The sequence below is a fragment of the Limulus polyphemus genome, unplaced genomic scaffold (genome assembly GCF_000517525.1).
Source record: "Limulus polyphemus unplaced genomic scaffold, Limulus_polyphemus-2.1.2 Scaffold3366, whole genome shotgun sequence".
Classification (NCBI taxonomy): domain Eukaryota; kingdom Metazoa; phylum Arthropoda; class Merostomata; order Xiphosura; family Limulidae; genus Limulus; species Limulus polyphemus.
In genome coordinates, this window is record NW_013668976.1 from 89,944 (window position 1) to 90,679 (window position 736).

A 736-nucleotide genomic window follows, 5' to 3' on the forward strand; every position below is an offset into this window, starting at 1 on the left:
CATACATCTATAACATTCGTTATGGAACATAAATTAAGGTTATATATAAAATACTAGATTCATTAATATCATAAATCACTTAACATTCAACAATGCCCCACATAATATAATATTTACTATTAGTTTACTTAACATTATGTCCACCAATAGCTAACTGAAATAACTGTCCAAAATATATTGCAAACTTTTATATTTTTGCAGTTTCTTTAATTAACTTGTGTATTCAAGATCAAGTTTCAACTATTGAACTTTGACATAGACTTTTTATTATCACTCAGCCTTTTTCTAGTGACTATACAATCAGGTAATATTGTCAATGTTCACTACCTTTTTTTCCAGTATGGTAATTCCTTGATATTTGAAAGGTTTAGTAAACTCGATAACTTGAGATCGTTCAGGATTGATAGTGAGAGGAGCGACAGCCATGTCTGCTTTTTCATGCACAAGATCACCCACCATCCCCGTCCAGTATTTCTTGTTAGAGTCATTCACCTACATTAGGATAAAGGGATATGTTAGGAACACATGGTACATGATATGATTCTAGATGCCAGGAAAACATTCATATATACGGCTAGTTAACACATGCTACATGATATGATTCTAGATGCCAGGAAAACATTCATATATACGGCTAGTTAACACATGCTACATGATAAGGTTCTAGATGCAAGGAAAACATTCATATATACGGCTAGTTAACACATGCTACATGATAAGGTTCTAGATGCAAGGA

General features: G+C 32.5%; 1 protein-coding gene across 1 annotated transcript in view; it reads right to left on the reverse strand.

The window, feature by feature from the left end:
* The window catches only part of LOC106469230 (glutamate [NMDA] receptor subunit 1-like), a 43,257-nt gene that overhangs the window by 8,526 nt on the left and 33,995 nt on the right, over positions 1–736 (reverse strand). Inside the window, exon 10 of the mRNA XM_022397682.1 lies at positions 328–492. Coding sequence (XP_022253390.1) covers positions 328–492 — 165 coding nt within the window. The remainder of the gene's footprint in view (positions 1–327; positions 493–736) is intronic.